This window comes from Herpailurus yagouaroundi, unplaced genomic scaffold, assembly GCF_014898765.1.
Source record: "Herpailurus yagouaroundi ecotype Mexico unplaced genomic scaffold, PumYag 29, whole genome shotgun sequence".
Classification (NCBI taxonomy): Eukaryota; Metazoa; Chordata; class Mammalia; order Carnivora; family Felidae; genus Herpailurus; species Herpailurus yagouaroundi.
Window position 1 is genome coordinate 67,327,161 of NW_024412377.1, and position 22,909 is coordinate 67,350,069.

The 22,909-nt window shown below is 35.7% G+C and overlaps 1 protein-coding gene across 10 annotated transcripts in view; it reads right to left on the minus strand.

Annotated features, from left to right (window-relative positions):
* APC (APC regulator of Wnt signaling pathway) overlaps window positions 1-22,909 on the minus strand; it is a 150,194-nt gene that overhangs the window by 40,180 nt on the left and 87,105 nt on the right. For all 10 annotated transcript variants that reach the window (XM_040446703.1, XM_040446761.1, XM_040446740.1 and 7 more), the window contains 3 exons: window positions 19,988-20,096; window positions 16,688-16,801; window positions 1,737-1,820 (listed from right to left, as the gene is read on the minus strand). In XM_040446703.1, the coding sequence (XP_040302637.1) occupies window positions 1,737-1,820; window positions 16,688-16,801; window positions 19,988-20,096 (307 nt within the window). The remainder of the gene's footprint in view (window positions 1-1,736; window positions 1,821-16,687; window positions 16,802-19,987; window positions 20,097-22,909) is intronic.

Sequence of the window (22,909 nt, forward strand, 5' to 3'; positions counted from 1 at the left end):
TACACTCTGGGTAGTTTCAGAACTGAGTAGAATTATAGGACACCCAGTATGTCAGGGAACAGGTATTAGAACATAGCTGGAAATAATTTTCTTTCAGAAGTTTTAAGAAGTTGGTATTCTACGTCACAGCTTCTAGTGTTGCTGTTTATATATCTAAAGACATTTATATTTTTGTTTGTATGTGTGAAGTTGTTTTCCTTTCTCCAGAATGTTTTAGGACTTTCTTTTTATTTCTAGTGAGATGAAATGGCACCATGATGTGCCTGCTGTGGGATTATTTTCATCTGTGGTGTTAGATATTGGAGAGACCATTTTATTTGGAAAACTATGCCCCCCAGTTCTGGGATATTTTAATTTACTTCTGTGATCATTTGCTCCCTCTAGCTCCTCCATTCTCTTTCTGGAACTACTCTTTATTTGAATATTGAACCCTCCAGGAATGATTCTCTGATTTTCTCATCTTTTCTGTTTTTCATCTCATATCTTTCTGTTCTATCTTCCGGAAAATTTATCTTCTACTCTGAGTTTTCATTTCTGCTACCACAATTTTAATTCCTAAGAACTCTTTCCTGAATTCTTTGAATATTCCTTTTGTGTACCATGGTTTCTTTGCACTATGGATGCATTATAATTTATCTGAGAATATTAATGTTCGTTTTATGTTTTAAAGTGTTCTTCTTTCTGCATAGTCCATCCCTACTTCGGAATGGGCTACCTATGAAAAGGTTAAGTGAAGCTCTATACATGAGGGATAAAGACTGGCAACTACAGCTATTTTTTGGGGTGGTCCAACTGTGTCGTTTTATTGGGGAATCCTCCAATGTCAGTACATTTAGGTCTGTTTTCTTGGGTTAATCACATTTCTTAAAGAAGTTGCTTCTAGCACCTTGTCTGTATTATAAGCCTGGATTCAGTGAGGGTTTCAGCACTCAGTAGGTAAATTTTCACTCAATTCAGTTTTTAGCATGTAATTTCAGTTACACTGGGCTTACCCCTATCTGAAGATCTTTTCTTCTTTCTAGAATAAGTCCTTCATCTTTTGCTGGGATTAGAAAGAACTCACCCAGCTACTGAGAGTTGAAGACAGGCTCTGGAGGTGCCACCTGCTTCTTAACCATTTTCAATCATCCTCTCACTAAAATTTTAGTCACTTTTTTAAATCTTCACATCCAGAGGTAACTGTTCTGGAACTCCACAGTATAAAATGAGTTGCTTCATGACTTTCTATTGCTGACTTAGGGGTTAATTCACTGCCATATGCTGAAACAGTGCATTTATTTACCTGCTTTTCAGTTCCCCAAATTTTATGATGTTACCTCCCTTGTCTCTGCCTTTTTAATTCATCCTTTTAGTGTCATTTTAATGAGGATTGTGGAGCAAGCATAAATAACTTTGTATGATGAATTTTAATCATGAATTACATACAAGTTATAGCTTATTTACTAGTTGATAATAGCCAAATTAAGTCAGTTATCTGATTATATGTAATTTGATAACTGAAGTAAGGTATCTGTATTTATGGCTCGATAAATTTTAATTGCATAGGAGTTATTAAAAGATCAACATAGTCAAGGTTTTTGATAATTCATTTAATTTCATGAAAAAAACTTATGAAGTGTCTCCATTCTCTAGAAGAACATCTATATTTTAATGTCACATTAATTATACATATTTTCTTTTCTTAGAATAATTACCTATTTTTATATCTGTAAATGAAAAAGAAACAATTTACCAACCTCTGCTTCTGTGGCTTGGGACTGTAAAAGCTGTCGTATACGAAGTATGTCCTTCTCTATTTGTTGAATTCTGGTTACTCTTCGCTAAAATAAAAAAGTGACCAAATTAGATCTAATTTTATTAAAAACATTAGTGTAAATAGTCATACTATGGCTATCATTTAGTAGCTCAGGGATATGCTACATCATTCTTCCATCAGAAGTTAGATAATGTGTACATAGTCACACACTGATGACATATGGGGCAGTTCAATTTTTTAATACATCTAACTTTACATGATAGATTTATTTAGGAAAATTGTACACATAAAGTCATGTATCAAATTACATGGCACATGTGGTATAAAAATTCATATTTAAGTTATTCTTAAAAAATAGTCCAAAGACAAAATTACACCTGAGTTTGATCTTTATATTTATCCAGATGCTAGTATAATGTAACAGATTTAAAGAAAGCATGGTATATGTGTGAAGGGAAAGAACATCTGATTTGTTTTTATAAATATTAGGGTTTAAACAGTAGGACTAACCTTTCCCTGAGTTATTCCTATTATAAGTCAGATGTACCTTTCAGATATAGTTTTCCCAAATACCTTCTGCAGCTAAACATTATTTTTATTCCCAACACTAGGATCACAATGTTAGAAGCTTTGTGCTTTCCCACTATCCTAAGACCAGTAAATGAACACAAAGAATTTACTATAGATCAAACGACATGGAATTGAAACAATGTGGGAAAAGTGCTTTTTACAAAAAGCTAAATTTTGCTTTAATTTTTATGAACACAAGTGGAAGCGAGAAAAACCAAATCACTTGTATATGAAAACCTTGCAAAGTGAAATGATTTTTAATTACCTTCATGACAACAAACACATAGGTTTTAGAAAGAAGTACTGCCCAGCACCCGCTTGGCTGTGCTGAGCTGCAGCCTGACCCACTGAAGAAACTGCTGCCGTTGCCATCTCAAATCAGCCAGCCCCACCAAAGGCTGGCCAGCGAGCCCATCCCTTTTTTCCGACTTACAGCAAGTCTCCAGGATAGCTGCTTATGCCCACAGTGCACCTTCTCAGATCTGAGTGGACGCAAAAGAGTTGCCGATTGCACGGTCTGGGATCCCATGAAGAGAGGGATCCTTGGACAGCTCTTCGTCTCCTCTCTTCACCTGTCTCCACTCTGCCTCTCCTGGCCCCCAGCCTCACTGTGGCTCACACAGTATCCTAACCTGCTACTAATCACAGGGAAGAGTGTGGAGAAGAGTGAGGGTGGAAGTGAGGCTGGAGCAAGGGAGGGTAGAACCATTTGGGATTGGCATTCGAAACCCTGGCCAGGGCTGGGGTGAGGGTCAAAAGATTAGGGCCTAGTATGTCTTCACTGTCACTGGGAAGGTGGAGGTACCACTGTGAGAGTGATCCCTAGGGGCCTATGGGAGTCCCCTTCCTACCCTTTCTCTTGGCATCACTCCTGTCCCCCTCTCCCTGACTTGGTGCTCACATGTACCTCACTAGGGATTGCGACCAGGGTCTGGATGAGCTTGAGTTTGAATGAACTGAGTTTGTATTTCCAGCACCCTGGGTTTTTACATGTTCAGGCTTTTGTTTTGGTTTGTCACCCTTGATAAGGAAAGTGTATTAAAAAAAAAAAAAAAGAAAGAAACAAGTACTATCAATGTTGTATCATCTTCTGAAATAATTCTATAGTGACATCCTAATATTGAGGCATGAAAATTATGGGTAATTATTTTAATGGGTGAAAAACGTGTTAGAAGCTAGATGGAGTCATTTCTAAACTTTTTTTGTGTGTGTGTGCCCTATCAATAAACGATTCCTGAGCATGCATATCCCAACAGATAAATAATAAAAGTACTAAAATAGCTTTAGCTATCTATACTATAAAACTTACACTGATCTATTTAGTTTTATTTAAATACAGTATCCTTATGATTTTACTACACAGTAAAAACATTTATTGATGCTATTATTTAATATTATGATAAATAACCACAGAAAAACTCAAAATTGTGCTCACCAAACAAAAAAAACCCTCCCAAAACCAAATCCTTCCTTCCCTCCCTCTCCTCCTTTCCCTCATAACACTATAAGTATGCTGATACTCTATTGTAATTGTGAAAACAGTGAACTTAAGGTAAATAAATTTCTCTAACAAACCCTTCCTTATCTAATTTATATCATGAAAACATGGTGAAGGAAGGAAAAATGCCTATATTTTCAGTAGCTCTCTAAAGATACCGCAGATATCAGTGGTTACCTCTACAACCATATGATAAACAATTTCTGGCTTTACATGAAACAACAAAACTATACACAATCAGCTTCAGAATACTGGTTTTCCTCTTTGTGTAACAAGCTCCCTGCCACCAATAAAATATTTTTTTAAATTTTTCATTAAGTTTTTAATTTTAGTCCCTGTAAACATACAGTGCTACATTAATTTCAGGTATAAAGTGATTCAACAATTCTACATACTGTTCAGTGCTCATCATGATAAGTACAGTCCTTAATCCCAGTCATCTATTTCACCCGTCTCCCTGCCCACCTCCCCTCTGGTAACCATCAGTTTGTTCTCTATAGTTAAGAGTCTATTTCTTGGTTTGCTTCTCTATTTCTGCCCCCCACTTCATTAATTTGTTTTTCAAATTCCACATATGAGTGAAATCATATGGTATTTGTCTTTCCCTGACTTAGCATTATATTCTAGCTCCATCCATGTCATTACAAATGGCAAGATTTCATTTTTTATGGCTAAATAATATTCCACTGCATATATACACCACTCTTCCTTATCCATTCATCAGTCAATGAACACTTGATCTGTCTCCATAATTTGACTATTATAAATAATGCTGCAACAAACACAGGGGTGCAGAGATCCTTTTGAATTAATGGTTTTGTATTCTTTGGGTAAATACTCAGTAGTGCAATTATTGGATTATATGGTAGTTCTATTTTTAACTTTTTGAGGAACCTTCATACGGTCTTTGACAGTGGCTGCACCAGTTTGCATTCCCAACAGCAGGGCATGAGTACTCCTTTTTCTCCACATCCTCACCAACAGTCCAGAGTCAGATGCTTAACTGATGGAGCCACTCAGGTGCCCCTTCTGCTCATTTTTTCATTGGATTTATTGTTTGGTTTTGGGTGTTGAGTTCTATAAGTTCTTTATATATTTGGATACTAACCCTTTATCATATGTCATTTGCAAATAATATTTTCCCATTTAGTCAGTTGTCTTCGTTTGTTGATTGTTTCCTTCACTATGAAGAAGCTTTTTATTTTGATGTGGTCCTAAGTTTACTTTTGCTTTTGGTTTCCTTGCCTCAGGGGACCTACCTAGAAAAAGTTGCTACGGTTGATGGCAGAGAAATTACTGCCTGCATTCCTTTCTAGGATTTTTATAGTTTCAGGTCTCACGTTTAGGTCTTTCATCCATTTTGATTTTATTTTTGTGGATGGTGTAAGAAAGTGGTCCGTTTCATTCTTTTGTATGTTGTTGTCCAGTTTTCCCAACACTATTTGTTGAACAGACTGTCTTTTGTCTGTTGCATATTCTTTCCTGCTTTGTTGAAGATTAATTCACCATGTAACTGTGGATTCATTTCGGGCTTTTCTATTCTGTTCCACTGATCTATGTCGTTATTTTTGTGCCAGCACCATACTATTTTGATTACTACAGCTTTGTAATATAACTTGGAAGTCCAAATTGTGATGCCTCCAGCTTTGCTCTTTTTCAAGACTGTTTTGGCTATTTGTGTTCTTCTGTGGTTCCATACAAATTTTAGGATTATGTGTTCTAGTTCTGTAAACAATGCTATTGATATTTGGACAGGAATTGCGTCAAATCTGTAGATTGCTTTGGTATGGATATTTTAACAACATTTGTTCTTCCAACCCATGAGCATGGAATGTCTTTCTATTTTTGTGACATCTTTCATTTCTTTCATCAGTGTTTTATAGTTTTCAGAGTACAGGTCTTTCACCTCCATGGTTAAGTTTATTCCTAGATATTTTATTATTTTTGGTGCAGTTATAAATGGGATTGTTTTCTTAATTTCTCTTTCTGTGGTTTATTATTAGTGTATAAAAATGCTATGGATTTCTATACAGTGATTTTGTATCCTGGGACATTACTGCATTCCTTTATCAATTCTCGTAGGTTTTTTTGGTGGAGCCTTTAGGGTTTTCAATATAGTATCACGTCATATGCAAATAGTGAAAGTTTTACTTCTTTCTTACCAATACGGATGCCTTTTATTCCTTTTTCTTGTCTGAATGCTGTGGCTAGGACTTCCAGTATTATGTTGAATACAACTGAGAGTGGACATCCATGTCTTGTTCTTGACTTTAAGGGAAAATCTCTCAGTTTTTCTCCAATGAGGATGATGTTAGCTCTGGGTTTTTCATATATGGTCTTTGTTATGTTGAAGTATGTTCCCTCTAAATCTACTTTGTGGAGGGTTTTTATCATGAATGGATGTTTTATTATGTCAAATGCTTTTTCTGTGTCTACTGAAATGATCACATGTCTTTAATCCTTTCTCTTATTGATGCAATGTATCGTGTTGATTGACTTGTGAATATTGAGGAATCCTTGCATCCTGGAAATAAATCCCACTTGGTGGTGAATTTTTTTTTTTTTAATGTATTGTTGGATCTGGTTTGCTAATATTATGTGAGGAATTCTGCATCTATGTTCATCAGAGATATTGGCCTGTAGTTTTCTTTCTAGTGTCTTTGTTTTTTTGGAGCAAGGTAATGCATGTCTTGTAGAATGAATTTAGAAGTTTTCCTTCCTTTTCTATTTTTTGGAGTAGTTTGAGAAGAACAGGTATTAACTCTTCTTTAAATGCTTGGTAGAATTCTGCAGTGAAGCCACCTGGTCTGGGCTTTTGTTTGCTGGCAATCTTTTTGATTTTATTTCTGGTAATTGGTCTTTTCCAATTTTCCACTTTTTCCTATTCAATTTTGGAAAGTTACAGGTTTCTAGGAATTTATCCATTTCTTCTAAGTTGCCCAATTTGTTGGCATATGATTTTTCAAAATATTCCCATATAATCCTTTGTATTTTTGGTCAGTTATTTCTCCTCTTTCATTTCTGATTTTGAGACCTCTCTCTCTTTTTGATGAGTCTGGCTAACGGCTTATCAATTTTGTTGATCTTTTCAAAGAACCAGCTTCTGCTTTCGTTGACCTATTCTACTATTCTTTTTAAGCTTCTACTTCATTTATTTCTGCTCTAATCTTTATTATTTCTTTCTTTGGATTTTTTTTTGTTGTTGTTGTTCTTCTTTTTAGCTCCTTTAGGTGTAATGTTAGGTTGTTTACTTGAGATCTGCTGTCCTTCCTGAGGTAGGCCTGTATTGCTATAAAGTTTCCTTTTAGAATAGAATTCAAAAATTTTGGGGACCACCGTGTTTTCATTTTCATTTGTCTCCATGTATTTTCTGATTTCCTCTTTGACTTCTTGGTTGACTTCATTCATTACTTAGTAGCATGTTATTTAGCTTCCGGGTATTTGTTGTGTTTCCAGATTTTTTCTTGTGGTTCATTTCTAATTTCACAGTGTTGTGGTCACAAAAGATGCATGGATTGCCTTTGATCTTTCTGAATTTGTTGAGACTTGTTTTGTGGCCTAATATGTGATCTATTCTGGAAGATGTTCCATGTGCCCTTGAAAAGAATGTATATTTTGCTGTTTAAAAAAAATTTTTTTTCAACGTTTATTTATTTTTTTTGGGACAGAGAGAGACAGAGCATGAACGGGCGAGGGGCAGAGAGAGAGGGAGACACAGAATCGGAAACAGGCTCCAGGCTCTGAGCCATCAGCCCAGAGCCTGACGCGGGGCTCGAACTCACGGACCGCAAGATCGTGACCTGGCTGAAGTCAGACGCTTAACCGACTGCGCCACCCAGGCGCCCCTATTTTGCTGTTTTAAGATGCAATATTTTGCATGTATCTGTTAAATCCACCTGGTCCAGTGTGTCATTCAAAGCCACTGTTTCATTTTGATTTTGTTTGGATGATCTGTGCATTGATGTTAAGTGGGGTGTTAAAGTCCTCTACCATTATTGTATTACTCTCTATTATTTCCTTATGTTTGTTACTAACTGCTTTAAATATTTGGGTGCTCCCATGTTGGATGCATAAATATTTACAACTGTTAGATCTCCTTGTATTGTCCCCTTAATGATCATATAGTATCCTTCTTTGGCTCTTGTTATAGTCTTTGTTTAAAAGTCTATTTTGTCAGATATAAATATTACTACCTTGGCTTTCTTTTCACACCCATATGCATGATAAATGCTTTTCCATCCCTTCACTTTCAATCTGCATGTGCCTTTAGGTCTGAAATGAGTCTCGGGGCGCCTGGGTGGCGCAGTCGGTTAAGCGTCCGACTTCAGCCAGGTCACGATCTCGCGGTCCGTGAGTTCGAGCCCCGCGTCGGGCTCTGGGCTGATGGCTCAGAGCCTGGAGCCTGTTTCCGATTCTGTGTCTCCCTCTCTCTCTGCCCCTCGCCCGTTCATGCTCTGTCTCTCTCTGTCCCAAAAATAAATGTTGAAAAAAAAAAAATGTTTGAAATGAGTCTCTTGTAGGCAGCATATAGAGTCTTGTTTTATTTATTCATTCCATCACCTTATGTCTTTTGATTAGAGTCGTTAGTTCATTTACATTCAAAGTAATTATTGATAGTATATATTTATTGCCATTTTATTACTTCTTTTATGGCTGTTTTTGTAGTTTTTCCCCATTTGTTTCTTCTCTTGCTTTTTTTTCTCAAGATTAGTTGGCTTTCTTTAGTGATATAGTTGGATTCCTCTATTTATTGCATATTTATTACTTGTTTTTGATTTGTAGTTACCATTCAGCTTATATGTAACATCTTCTGTATACAGCAGTCTATATTAGGATGATGGTCACTTAAGTTTGAACCCACTCCTTTCCTTTCTTCATTTTAGGTAGATGGTATCATACTTTACATGCTTTCATTTAGTGAGTCCCTTGACTGATTTTTATAGATATACTTATTTCTTTACTATTTCTGTGCTTCCTACCGTATTCCTTACTCTTGCTTATGGTCTTTCCTTTCCACTTGAAGAGTCTCCTTTAACTTTTCTTGTAGGGCTGGTTTAGTGGTCATGAATTCTTTTTTGTTTGGGAAACTCTTTACTTCTCCTATTCTGAATGATAGCCTTGCTGGATAGAGTATTCTTGGCTGCAGTTTGACTATATCATGCTTCTCCCTTCTGGCCAGCAAAGTTTGTGCTGAAAAATCAGCTAACAGCCTATAGAGTTTCCCTTATATGTAACTGCTTTCTTTTCTCTTGCTGCTTTAAAAATTTTCTCTTTATCACTTTTTAAAACCATTTATATATTTGAGGTGGGGGGCAGAGAGAGAGAGGGAGAGAGAGAGAATCCCAAACAGGCTCCACACTCAATGCAAAGCCCAGTGTGGGGCTTGCTCTCAATACCGTGAGATCATGACCTGAGCTGAAATCCAGAGTTGGATGCTTAACCATGGAGCCACCCAGGCACCCCTCTTTATTACTACCTTTTGCCATCTTAATTACTATGTGTCTTGGTGTAGACCTTCTTGGACTGATTTTGTTGGGGGATCTCTATGCCTCCTGGATTTGGATTTCTGTTTCCTTCCCCAGATTCAGTAAGTTTTCAGTTATTATTTCTTCAAATAAATTATTTGCCTCCTTTTCTCCTTATGGGATCCCTCTAATGAGAATATTATTATTCTTGATGATGTTGCTGAGTTCCCTAAGCTTATTCTCATTTTGCATAATATTTTTTTTCTCTCATGTGCTCAGCTTGGTCACTTCCCATTACTCTGTCCTCCAAGTTGCTTATTTGTTCTTGTGCTTCTACTACTTATTCCCTCTAGTGTATTTTTAATTTCATTTATTGTGTTCATCTCTGATTGGGTCTTTCATATCTCATTAAGGGTCTCACTGATGTCCCCCACTCTTTTCTCAAGTCTAGTGAGTGTATTAATGATTGGTTCTTTGAATTCTCAGGCATATTGCATATCTCCGTTTTACTTAGGTCTCTTGTTGTGATTTTGTCCTTTTGTTTCATTTTGGACATAGTCCTCGGTCTCATTTTGTCTTACTCTCTATGTCTGCTTCTGTATGTTAGGAAAGACAGCTACATCTTCTGCATTTGAAAGTAATGGCCTTATGAAGAAGAGGTCCAGTAGTGCCCTGCTGTGCAGTGTTCCTAATTCACCAGAACCTGATGCTTCAGGGGTGTCTCCTATGTGTGATGCATATGCTCTGCTGCTGCAGCTGAGATGCCTTTTTCGTCTAGTGCAGTCATCTGCAATGGCTGTCTTTGTCCTGTTGTCGGCAGAATCTGGTTCCTGTGGTATTAGTGGACTAGTCCTTGTATGCCTTGGGCTTGGGTTGAGTCAGACCAGATGTGTGCTAGAGATACAGTAGCACCAAACTGCTGGGTGTTTTCCCTGTGTTGTCCTGAGAAGGTTCTGTTGGTGGGCAGGACCTGTAGTCAGAGCACTTGTCTGCCTCCGGTCCACTTCTGGGGCCTCCTTTGACTGGTATGTGTGGTTATCTTCCCCTTTTTCCAGGGTAGGAGTCACTTTGGAGTGGTGCTTGCCACCATAGGATCTGCCTGCACACTGCCAAGTCCGTGGCACTGCCTTGCATGGGCTGTTGCCAAGACAGTATTGGAGAGGGCAGATCTCCTAAAGCACAGAGTTGGGGGGCAGTGCCCAGAGTGAAGCTGCCTGAGGAGCTCCATAGATGCAAAGCCCAGGGGTGGGGGATCCACCAGTAAAATCTTAAATTAAAAATTTTAATATTTAGAAGATGATAGTAGGAGACTGTAACTAATATCTCTCTTGATTTCTGTATTGTCAATATGTCAGTAAATCTTGAAGTCAGTCTATGTCTTGATATCCACCGAGATAAAGGACTTCTTTCTTTTTCTTTCTTTCTTTCTTTCTTTCTTTCTTTCTTTCTTTCTTTCTTTCTTTCTTTCTAATTTTATTTATTTTGAGGGAGAAAGAGAGAGCAGGAACAGAGGACGGGCAGAATGAGAGAGGGAGAGCGAGATAATTCCAAGCAGGCTCTGTGTTATTTATCAGCGCAGAGCCCAACAGGGGGTTCAAACTCACAAACTGTGAGACCATGACCTGAGCTGAGATCAAGCGTCAGATGTTTAACTGAGCCACCCAGGTGCCCCATGAAGTAGAGGATTTCTAGTAATACAACTCCTGTGCTTCTGTTTCTGAAAATGAAAATGGAAGAAGCCAGTAGTAGTTCTTTCTTTTTTTGTATGATACCCTCGAATATTTATGAAATTATGCTTACTAACAAGTACTTAACAATTCAAGGGTAGGTAGTTAGTATGACTTTCGAAAAACTGATTTTATTTTTTATTTATTTAAAAAAAAAATTTTTTTTTTCAATGTTTGTTTATTTTTGGGACAGAGAGAGACAGAGCATGAACGGGCGAGGGGCAGAGAGAGAGGGAGACACAGAATCGGAAACAGGCTCCAGGCTCCGAGCCATCAGCCCAGAGCCTGACGCGGGGCTCGAACTCACGGACCACGAGATCGTGACCTGGCTGAAGTCGGACGCTTAACCGACTGCGCCACTCAGGCGCCCCGAAAAACTGATTTTAAAAAGTTGTAACAGTAATAGAGTTCAAAACAGATTCAGGATAATTCTCAACAAATGAGTAATAGCAGGTAAATTCCTTAATTTGAGAAAGGGTAACTATCAAAAACTTTTGAGTACACAGTATCACTGCTTCTTATTCAAAGACGTACTAGAGTTCTTATGCAATATAAAGAGAAAAAAAAACTGAAAAGGACACACAAAATTATCATTATTTTGCAAACAATGTGACAGTTTATATGGAAAATGCAAGAAAAATATAAGAAAGTCTTAAACTACTGAGACAATTTAATGAAAGAGTTCAAGAAGGTTGCTGGATAATTAAATTCCATTCATAACAGTAACAAAAACTACATAATATCTAGGAATAAATTTTTAAAATGTATAAAATTTTTATAGAGAACACTACAAAACTTTATAACAAAAATAACACCTAAATGAATGGAGATATAAAATTAATAACACCTAATACATACTGCTTAGTGTTTAGCATGTGCCAGACTTTAAGTGCTCTTACATGTATTAACTCATTTAATTCTCACATTTCAGTTTTGCATTATACTTTATCAATGAGAAAACCGAGGCAGAGAATTTACCCAAAATCAGTGCAGGTAGGTAGCAGGTCTGGGATTAGAACCCAGGAGGTCTGGCTCCAGAGTCCATCCTTTTAACCAAGAACCAATCTTTGTATTGTAAAGATATGAATTCTCCTCAAATTAATTCATAAATTCAATGTGACTATAACAAAAAATGCACTAGGCACTTTTTCTTTGAATTAGACAACAAGCTGATACGAAATTTCAGATGGAAGGGTAGTAAGACAGAATATAACCACAGTTTTACAAAAATAGGACAACTCACTCTACCAGGTACCAAGATTTATAAAACTACAGCAAATAAAACAAATGTGGTATGAGTGCAGGCACAGAGAAATTAAAATAGATCAGTGGAACAGAATCTAGAAATATCCAGCAAATACAAACTTACCACATGCCAGAGATGGAATTCATTAGCAATCAATGGGGAACAGTGGAATATCAAATAAATAGGTAATTTTGTTAAAAATATAAATATGCATGTATGTATATGTATCTGTATATATATATATATATATAACTGACCATATAATATTAATAAAAACCAACATATTATTTAATATATAAGTTATATATTGAATAATTACACACACATACGTATAAAATCATATATACTTGTATTTATGTAAAATTAGATCCCTACCTCTAAAACATACATGATTATATTTTGGAGATGAATTAAAGACCTAATTGCAAAAATAAAACATTAGAACTGTTAGAAATAATATGAAAGTAACTTTATGACTCCAGGATAGGAAAAGATGTACAAATAATTCACAGAAAGCACAAATATGGCAATATATAATTAATTAGCTCTATAACAAAAATTAAGTTTTGTTATCACAAATCTAAAACAGGTAATGGATTTTGCAGGGAGGAGATGTGTATATTATCTGCAATAGATTGGTATCAAGAGGATATTAATACATCTCTCAAATATTTAAGAGTAAGACATTTAACATAATGGAAAATGGGAAAAAGATGAACAAGTAACAAAGAAAATCCACAGTCTAATAAATATTTGAAAAGATATTCAACTTCAGTAGTATTCAAGAAAATATAAATTAAATAACAAGCTGATGTTTCATTGCCCACTGACTATTATAAAGCGTGACTCACAGAGACCTCTACTAGTAGAAATGTAAATCGACAAAATCATTTTGAGTGCAATTTGGCAAACACTAGTTCAAAACACTAACATGTTATGGCCGGCAATGCTGCTTTTAGGTATATATACTACAGAGCTGAAGTCAACAAATTAGGGCCTGTTAGCCATCTGTTTTTGTGAATTAAGTTTTACTGAAGCACAGCCATGCCTATTTGCTTACATACTAACATCTATGGTTGCTACAAAAGCAGAGTTGAGAAGCTGTGACAGAGATCATATGGCCCACAAAGAATGGGATTTTTTTTTTATGACCCTTTAAGAAAAAGTTTGCTGACTGTTAACCAAGAGAAACTCTTGCACAACTCTTACAAGATATGAATAAGTATGTTTATCAGAGCTGTTTAAACAGTGAAAAATTACAACCTAAATGGCCATCAACCAGGAAACATACAAACTATATTATCCACCCAATTACAAAAAATTATGGTAAAATGGAAGTGTGAGGAACTTTCAGCCAACCAATCCCCAGTCCCTAGAATGTTAGCTCCATTAACAACTTGATGTACATTTCCCCAGCCTTTGTGCACATATGTATAGGAGAGTAGGGACCACCACCAGTAGGTGGTAGGCACCATTAGCTGCCCAAATATGTAGTAAACAAATAAAAAGCAAAATAAATAACCAAACTGTTAACAGAGATAGTTGGAGACTGACAATCTCACAGTCATGAGCAAGAATGGATTTTATTTTGAATTTCCCTGAACTGCTTACCAGTCATTTGTATGTTTTTACTAATCACTTGCATTTTCTTTTCAATAAAATGATATCCTCTACCCATTACAAAAAAAAAAAAAAAAACAAACAGATGTCTTTTTTTTTCTTAGTTTGTAGGAATTCTTGCATTATAGGGATAGTGACTTTTTTCCCCTTTATGTGTTAAAAATATTTTCCCTTAGTTTATCTTCTGCAGAATATTTTAAAATTTTATGAAAAATTACATTTGTTGTCCTGTATTTTCTTCCATTAGTTTTAGGTTTATTTTTCACACTAAGATATTCAATCCATTTGTAATTTTTCTTTTTCTTTTTTTTAAATTTTATTTATTTTTGAGAGAGAGAGAGAGACAGAGAGAGAGAGAGAGACAGAGCATAAGCAGGGAAGGGACAGAGAGAGAGGACAGAATCCAAAGCAGGCTCCAGACTCCCGAGCAGTCAGCACAGAGTCCGACATGGGGCTTAAACCCACGAGCCGTGAGATCATGACCAGAGCCGAAGTCAGATGCTTAACCGAATGAGCCATCCAGGCACTCCCATTTGTAATTTTTCGTATACAAGGTTTGAATTAGGGATCTAATTTAATTTCTCTTCTCCCAAATAAGTTGCTAGCTGTACCTATATATTTACTGAGCTATTTACCATTTCCCCCCAAATTTATGTATTTTTATATCTTATTTATTTTTTAATTTACATCCAAGTTAGTTAGCATATTGTGCAATGATGATTTTAGGAGTAGATTCCAGTGATTCATCCCCTATGTAGAATACCCAGTGCTCATCCCAACAAGTGTCTTCCTTAATGCCCCTTAGCAATTTAGCCCATCCCCCACCCACAACCCTTCAAGCAACCCACAGCTGTTCTCTGTATTTAAGAGTCTCTTATGTTTTGTCCCCCTCCTTGTTTTGTATTATTTTTGCTTCCTTTCCCCTATGTTCATCTGTTTTGTATCTTAAATTCCACATGAGTTAAGTGATATGATATTTGTCTTTCTCTGACTAATTTCATTTAGCATAATACCCTCTAATTTCATCCATGTAACTGCAAACCCAAAATTTATGTATTTTTAAGGTACCCGATAAATTCTGAATTTTAATACAATGAAACTTATCAGTTTTTTCTTTTACAAATAGTATTCTATATCTTGCTTAAGAAATCCTTTTTTACCCCAATATTAGAAAGATATTCATATATATTTTCTACTGAAAGGCTTATTTTTAAAGTTTTACTTTAAAAAAAAGATTTTTTTTTTAAATGTTTATTTATTTTTGAGAGAGAGAGAGAGAGGCAGAGCATGAACAGGGGAGACACAGAATCAGAAGCAAGCTCCAGGCTCTGGGCTGTCAGCATTGAGCCTGATGTAGGGCTCGAACTCACAAACTGTGAGATCATGACCTGAGTCGAAGTCGGACACTTAACTGACTGAGCCACCCAGAAGCCCCTTAAAGTTTTACTTTGGCATTTAAGATGTTAATTTGAACAGATGGGGGAGGTAGTGAGAGGAAATTAACAAAAGTTATTATATGCATGTATCATAACATAAGTAATATAGATATATTAGTTGAGCCTCTAGCCTCATTGTAAAAGTAACAGGTATGGACTACAAAATATATCATGGTACTGGGGCTTAACTATCTCCTTAGTCTACCACCATACTCTAGCATAAAGCAAATATACATTGTGTTTAGGAAACTACCATATAAAAGATAAAAACTACAGTTTGGGGATGTAAAATGTCTTGTATTAGTGATTTTAAAACCATAAACTTCTTGGAATAAAAAATGTATTTATACCATACATACAAATGTAGGCCCTCCCTTTTATTGACTATTCCCTTAAATAAAATCTTTAAAATAATGTTTTCCTCCCAGTTTGTTGTAAAAGTTTTCCTTTTTTTGTTTTTCTTTTTTAATGCCCATACTTGCTTTGAAACAGACAAGGCAAACGGTAAGGCCTTGTCAGGGCTTAAAACATTAGCGAGTAATACACTTGTGTAAATACAAAGTGCTAAATTCAATAATGTATGAAAATGCTTGACAAATAGCAAAGCTATTTAATATTCTTTTCTTGACATCAATTGAGGTAGAAATATGGGAATGTTCTCCATCCAACTCATTTCACCTCTCCCTGTGTCCTCTTTCTATATTTCCTTCCTACTTTCTTTAAGTGAGGTCTTCCCTTTTTTGTGTACAACTTAAAGAGCAGTGAAATATTCTGAATGTCATTACACATACTTAGATTACAAGAAGCAAAAATCTCAAAGGAGAAGTGAAGTTAACTATCAGCTACCAGATAACCAGCATCTAACACTTTTTCTCTCTTACTATTCCAAGGCACAGCAGAACAAAATCAGGGAAATGAAATACGGTAGAGGCAGAATCACGTGAACATTGGTTATGATGCGCAGCAGCCATAATAAATTATTATTCTGAAACAGTGCCTAAGTGAAGGTAGACTTATAAATATCTTTTTTTTTTTTTTTTAAATTTTTTTTTTCAATGTTTATTTATTTTTGGGACAGAGAGAGAGACAGAGCATGAACGGGGGAGGGGCAGAGAGAGAGGGAGACACAGAATCGGAAACAGGCTCCAGGCTCTGAGCCATCAGCCCAGAGCCTGACGCGGGGCTCGAACTCACGGACCGCGAGATCGTGACCTGGCTGAAGTCGGACGCTTAACCGACTGCGCCACCCAGGCGCCCCGTAAATATCTTTAATAATAAAATTTAATCAATGTTAACAGAGCTATAATTCATCACATTCTTAATAGCTCTCCTCTAGCCTGTGCTGTTTTATAATTTAATAATAAGTTACCTGTGCTCTTTTCTCCATATCCTGGCAAGTACCTAGTTGTTCTTCCATTGCAACTCTGATTTGCCTTGCTTCATATTCCAATTGTCTTCTGGTCATATCTGTTTGTAAGGAAAACTAAAACCACAAATTAAATTGAAATGCTAATATCTCATAAGTTTATCAGTAAAAAAAGAGCATATTAATGCCTAAAAAGAAAATTAATATCAAATATGTAAGTTACTACATATAACAAGATTATTTTGTTCTTCCAGGAGTCCTAAAATTTGATTATAGGTGCTGGGCTCAGTCTGGGTCCCCGATGTGAAATACTGAGTTTAAAACTTTTACTGCCCTGTAGCCACAAATGGCTTTACTTAAATTGTACTGATTCATTTAAAATATATAACTGGTCCAGTTAGGGTAAGCCTATCTTCAGTTCCCATATTATCCTCTGCACTGAGGGGGTACTACTTTAACTACTAAAAACTAGCATATTAATGTGGACAATATAGAAAAATCAAGAAACCATCCATCATCCTTAAGTTTGTATCTCAATTTAAGGATTGTTATAAACAAGCAGATTAAACAAAGAAACTCTCCCCATTTGCAAAATGAAAAAAATGGGACAAGGAAAAGCTTTTACATAATATAGTTAATCACATATTGCAAGACAACACAAACTTTTTGGTAATTCAAAAAAGCAAAGCTGAAATAAACAAAAAGAAGTTCTTCATACAGGAGGGTGTTAATTCATTAAAAAATCAATTAACCCTATAGTTAAAATCCCGGGCACTAAGATAACTGCTAGACATACAAAAGGATGAAAAGGACAAGGTAATGAAACTTATAAACACATGCCTGGGTGGCTCAGTCAGTTAAATGTGTGACTCCTGATTTCGGCTCATGTCTGATCTCACGGTTTGTGAGATCAAATGCCATGTCAGGCTATGCACTGACAGCTCAGAGCCTGCTTGGGATTCTCTCTCTGCCCCTCTCCTGCTCACGCTCTCTCTCTCTCTCAATCTCTAAGTAAATGAATGTAAAAAAAACCAAACACAACAAGTGGTAATAGCTAAAATATGATTAAATAAAATGATAATGGGCCATGAAGGAAATGAGGAAGAGCGATAGATTTTTTTATGCTCTATATGCCTAGCAAAGAGCTGTGTCAGACCTGTGTCTGACTCAGAATGACATTCTGTAGGTCCAAGGATTCCAAACTACTTTGTGAGTTAAGTTAGGGGAACTCTCACCCTTTTCCCTTTCAATAAGGCAGATGACACTCTACGGAGAATGTATTTCTATAGGCATACCCAAGTTATGGGTTGCAACACAGATGAATTAGTCTGTATGTTATTTCTAATTCCCAATGAGCCAGTTCTAACTCCACTTACTTATCCTCCACTTCCCAAAGTGCCCTGCAAAAAATAAAAAGGTAAACATGACAAAGTATGTTGCAATAATGTGGTTTAGATCTGATGTTTTAAAAGCAATGTCTAATATCTTGGTATTTGCAAATGAATGTATTCTTAACTTGCTTCCCAATATAAATGCAAAAACTGTGAAATTAAAAAAAATATTTATGATATACATGCAGTTTACATTTGCTAATGTCGCCAAATGGTCTATAGTGTCTTATATATGCCAATAAATAAATGGTTATTTAATAAATATGGGAATAACTTATTTGACAACTCATCTCTGTTTCAGATATTAACCAGTTATTCTCTCAAGTTGTCACATATATCTAAGCACTTTCTTAAACCTGATTACATGTAGACAACTGGACTCTAAATTTTTTTGTTCTAATTACCAAAGTGAATGGAGAGCAATATGCTTAGGTATTTTTTATTTAAGAGTAAAAATCCCACCAAACCTTCCTGAGTTCCTAATCCCTGAATCCAAGAACTTTCCATTAACTGTTCTTTCACTATCTGAGTCTCCTTAACTCCCCAGAAGATGTCAAGAACACTATCAGGAAAAGAGATCCTTTCTCTTCCTCTCAAAATCTTGTATGATTGTTCTAGGAGACAGTGCATTTAAGCTTCTGGTTCCAGCTCCTGCCAGACAATGCCCATGAGGAAACCTGGCTAAGTACATGTTTTGAAAAAAGCATTCCTTCTTCCTTTTTTTAAAGTGTTTATTTTTGACAAAGTGAGCAAGTGGGGGAGGGGCAAAAACAGAGGGGGACAGAGGATCCAAAGCAGGCTCTGTACTGACAGCAGAGAGCCTGATGCGGGCTCAAACTCATGAACCATGAAATCAGGACCTAAGCTGCAGTCAGAGACTTAACTGACTGAGCCACCCAGGCACCCTGTGTCCCTTCGTTCTACTTTTGCTTTTTCATTTGTTATATTCTCTCAAAAATATCATTAGAAAATGAAAAATCTAAGCTAAGAGAGAACAATATATTTTTTAAAAATGTTTTCTAATGTTTATTTATTTTTGAGAGAGAGATAGACAGAATGAGTGGGGAAGGAGCAGAGAGAGAGGGAGACACAGAATCCAAAGCAGGCTCCAGCCTCTGAGCTGTCAGCACAGAGCCCAACACGGGGCTTGAACTCACGAACTGTGAGATCATGACCTGAGCTGAAGTCCAAGGCTTAAGCCTCTGAGCCACCCAGGCGCCCCAAGGACAATATAATTTTAATTAACCTATTTTTTTTTTAAACTGTAAAAAGTATTTATGGATAACAGTAACATATAATTTTGTTTAAGATTATTAATGTATTCCAGAACATTCTGAAATACTCTTACATGTGTCATCCCATGAATAAATTAGTTGACATGGAGAGCTTGTGTGGGGAAAGAAAAGCTGACAAGATTAAATTCTTTTTCACATAGTTATATTTGCAAACCAAATTTTAATACTTGTAAAAAGTCCTAAGATCCTTGCCAACAGCTTTTGTCATTTATAATAACTGGAATAGCAGTCAAATTCTTTTCAAAGACACTTTAATTGCAAAAACTATATGGCATGTACTATGGTTAAAAATAAACAATTCTACAGAGTACGTTTGGTAATTAAACAGACAGAATAAAAAACCAGTTGCCTAGTTGAATCCTGAGTCCTTTAAAATTCAAACTTAATAGATTTTCTTAATTAGGGGATGAAAACAAATTATTTGCTTGAGCATAATGAAGTTTTATCACCTTTACAAACAAAAATTCATTAACTATTATACATTTGAGTTTAAAGTTAGATAAAACATAGTACAGTTTACAGAAAACTAAAAACGTAGTTATCCTGAATTTTTAATGAGTAACAGGTATTTTTAAAAGATCAAGTTACTAAAGTCTAAAATAAGCTAAGTTACTTACATTTTCAGTTAAAGGAAGACTATCTATTCTTTTAGTGAGATTCTGAAGTTGAGCATAATACCAGTCTTTTTCCTTTTCTTCTTTGTCAAGATCAGCAAGAAGTAATGATCTGTTTTTCAAAAAAAGGGGAAGTTTACAAAATGCTAACAGAATACATAACAGTAATTCTTATCAGCTGTAATTGTAATGTTCTCTATTTAAACTAAAGTACTATTAATGAAGAAGCAGAAAACTTAGTGATTTTAGATTTTTGAAGGTGGGACTTAAAATTTTATAATCATTAAAATTTGAATATTAAAGTTTTTTACTTTTCCACCTAAATAAGATGTTAAACATCCTAACTAGAATGTTCACATTTCAACCAAAGGCTTTCTTCACATTTAGCATAGTCTAAGAATATGATAGTTTACAGAAAAAAGTACACATATAACAAAACTCAAAAGTGAATATAAGAATAAAAAGCATAATAGAGAAGTAAAAAAAAGCAATAATTATACAAAAAAACAAACCTAGAGTATAGGAAGCCACTGCACTGGACAGACATGGCTTTCAGCTTCTCAGCAGCCAAAATAATAAGAAATATTTTGTCACTGTGTATTTCTCCAAAGAAGACATACAGATGGCCAACAGACACATGAAACAATGCTCAACATCACTCATCATCAGAGAAATGCAAATCAAAACTACAATGAGATATCACCTCAAACCTATCAAAATGGCTAAAATAAAAAACAAGAAACAACAAGTGTTGGTGAGGAAAAGGAATGCTCATGCACTGTTGGTTGAAATGTAAACTGGTGCAGGCACCCTGGAAAACAGTATGGAGGTTCCTCAAAAAATTAAAAATAGAACTACCCTCCAATCCAGAAATTGCACTACTGGGTATTTACCCAAAGAATATGAAAACACTAATTTGAAAAGATACATGCACCCTGTGTTTAGTGTAGTATTATTTACAATAGCCAAATTATGGAAGCAACTCAAGTGTCCAATGATAGATGAACAGATTAAGAAGAATGGAGAGAAAAAAAACAATGGAGTACTACGTGGCAATGAGAAAGAATGAAATATGGCCCTTTGTAGCAACATGGATGGAACTGGAGAGTGTGATGCTAAGTGAAATAAGCCATACAGAGAAAGACAGATACCATATGGTTTCACTCTTATGTGGATCCTGAGAAACTTAACAGAAACCCATGGGGGGAGGGGAAGGAAAAAAAAAAAAGAGGTTAGAGTGGAAGAGAGCCAAAGCATAAGAGACTCTTAAAAACTGAGAACAAACTGAGGGTTGATGGGGGGTGGGAGGGAGGGGAGGGTGGGTGATGGGTATTGAGGAGGGCACCTTTTGGGATGAGCACTGGGTGTTGTATGGAAACCAATTTAATAATAAACTTTATATTGAAAAAAAAAAGAAGAATGGAGATATGTGTGTGTGTGTGTGTGTGTGTGTGTGTATACACACATATATATACACACATACATACTATGGATTACTCAGCCATAAAAAAGAATGAAATCTTGCCATTCACAATGACATGGATAGATCTAGAGAGTATAATGCTAAGTGAAATAAGTCAGTCAAAAAAGACAAACACATACCACATGATTTCACTCATGTGGAATTTATGGAACAAAAATGAACAAAGCAAAAAGAGGCAAACCAAAAAACAGACTCTTAACTAGAGAGAACAAACTGATGATTACCAGAGAGGAGGTTGGGGGGGGGGGGGGGAGTGGGTGAATTACATGAAGGGTGATTTAAGAGTACACCTATCATGATGAGCACTGAGTAATGTACAGAACTGTTGAATCACTATTGTACACCTGAAAATAACATAACACTATATGTTAACTGTATTAGAATTAAAAAAAATTAGTTGCAGAAACTTAATAACAAAAAAAGAAATATATTGTTACTGTACAACAATAATAAGTTATTCTCAGAGAAACTTTTTCTTAGTTTGGAATTTGAAGAATTTGTTATGTAATTCCTGGGCAACCCAATCAATGTCTTCAACAACAATATCAAGATATTCTATATCTGATCATTATAAACATAAATGCAAAATAAGAGTGTTAATTTGGGATAAAACTAAGTAGGTACAAAAAGTCTGTGATTTCCTATCATGTGGCTCTTTCCCAAAGTGACCTCTATTGTCATTTCCTGGTGTATATTTCCCAGAGATATTCTATAAAAATGCAAGAATCTATGTGTACACTTATATGTACATTAAAAATTTTTTTTAATGTTTTATTTTTATGTTTTGAGACAGAGAGAGACACAGCATGAACGGGGGAGGGTCAGAGAGAGGGAGACACAGAATCTGAAGCAGGCTCCAGGCTCTGAGCTGTCAGCACAGAGCCCGACGCGGGGCTTAATCGAACTCACAGACCATGAGAAGCTGAGCCAAAGTCAGAAGCTCAACCAACTGAGCCACCCAGGCACCCCACATGTACATTTTTAAACATGAACAGTAGCATGTTATTCTATGTATTATCCTATTAACCTTTTTTTCACTTAAAAATCTATCTTGGGAGATCATTCTATGTCAGAACATAAAAAGGTCCTACATCTTTTTTGCTAGCTGCAGAGTATTGATGAATCTATAATGGGATACCCTGTAACTAGTTTTGTTTTAGAAGGAACATAGGGCCTTTCCAAATTTTTGTTATTATAAACAATGCTGCACTGAATATCCTTATATATATCCCCATTTCACAAATGTGCAAGCATGTATTTAAGATAAATTCCTAGGGTATGTAAAATTTTAACTTACTGTTCTTATTACATTGTTATACCAACTTATACCCCTACCACTTTCACTTGATAATGTTTTATCAATCTTTATTTTTGCATATCCAGTTTTTTTAATGGTATATCAACTACAGTTTTAATTTGATTTCTCTTAGTAAGGTTAAGCA